Below are 1,162 nucleotides of genomic sequence, written 5' to 3'. Positions count from 1 at the left end.
GCAATGTGTTCATATGGTCCTATGTTGTAAAAATTTCCAAGGCAAAAATATATTTTTGTATGTCTTTTCCTTAACAGCTTTTCTTCCTGCTGTCTCCCTGCCCCAGGAGATATAAGCTTCAGGCCCCACAAAGCTTGGACCCTTACCAGATGGGAAAAAAAAGACACACACACCTAGACAAACTTTCACTGAGTTTATTTATTCTATTGTTAACTAGAAAAGTGGTTCTCAGGGCCGAGCCCGTGGTACACCCGGGAGAGTGCGGGGCTGGGAGTGCAGCAGCGCTCCCGCCGCGGGTTTGGATCCTATATAGGAATGACCTGTGTGCTCGCAGTGTGGCTGGTCTCAAAAAGGACAAAAAAAAAAAAAAGAAAAGAAAAGAAAAGTGGTTCTCAAACTTCGATATGTCTACAAATATCAATAAATCTTTAAATGCAGGTTGTATATTAGTTTTGGGGGGTAGGGCCTGATTCTCTGATTTCTAATAATCTCCTTCTTGCTGTCAATTTTGCTGTCAATTTTGCTTTGAGGATTACCTTTCCTTTAATGGTAAGAGAATATTGAGCAGAAACGGTATCTTCTAGATATCTACACCTCAATCCATGTTTTATTGCATTTTATATCCCCTGACTTTTGCCAGTAAGACAGTATAGTCCTTTTCCCCCAAACTTTAAGTAGTGGAGCAGATGAGGATGGGGCAGCTCAGAGACAATCAATAAAAATACTTCAATTTTATCAATGGTTTCCTATATCCAATCCTCGAATAAAAATAAACTTTCTTTCCCTTTCACTACCTATTTTCTGTAGGTGTCAGCCTGGAGAAAAATTGGCTCATCTCACCTGTAATCCCTCTTCATGCTTTCTGACCTCCTTGGTTGGAGTTGCTTATAATACCCAAAGACAGGGTCTCATTTAGCTCACCACTGCCATGTAATTTCCTGATTTGCCTCAAGGCCAGGTGGTTCTGAGAGGATGAAAACAGGTGAGAGAAATAACAAGGGTCTCATCCATTCCAGCTTTCCTCACCACTTCCTTGTTCCCGGATCTCAGTGCCTGAGCAATGTCCATAATCACTGAAATTCCACGAAGATGTATGTTTCCCTTTGTTGCCTTGGAACATGTATATGCATTCCCTAGTTATGTCTCCTCCCAGTTCCCCATC

The 1,162-nt window shown here is 41.6% G+C and overlaps 1 protein-coding gene across 1 annotated transcript in view; it reads left to right on the top strand.

The window, feature by feature from the left end:
- Positions 1 to 472: 472 nt before the first annotated feature.
- LOC103582555 (retinitis pigmentosa 9 protein-like) overlaps positions 473 to 1,162 on the top strand; it is a 6,558-nt gene continuing 5,868 nt past the window's right edge. Inside the window, 1 exon segment of the mRNA XM_008564108.1 lies at positions 473 to 982. Coding sequence (XP_008562330.1) covers positions 973 to 982 — 10 coding nt within the window. The 5' untranslated portion in view covers positions 473 to 972.

The sequence above is a fragment of the Galeopterus variegatus genome, unplaced genomic scaffold (assembly GCF_000696425.1).
Source record: "Galeopterus variegatus unplaced genomic scaffold, G_variegatus-3.0.2 Scaffold16715, whole genome shotgun sequence".
NCBI classification, from domain to species: Eukaryota; Metazoa; Chordata; class Mammalia; order Dermoptera; family Cynocephalidae; genus Galeopterus; species Galeopterus variegatus.
This window is presented reverse-complemented; position numbering and strand designations above follow the sequence as displayed.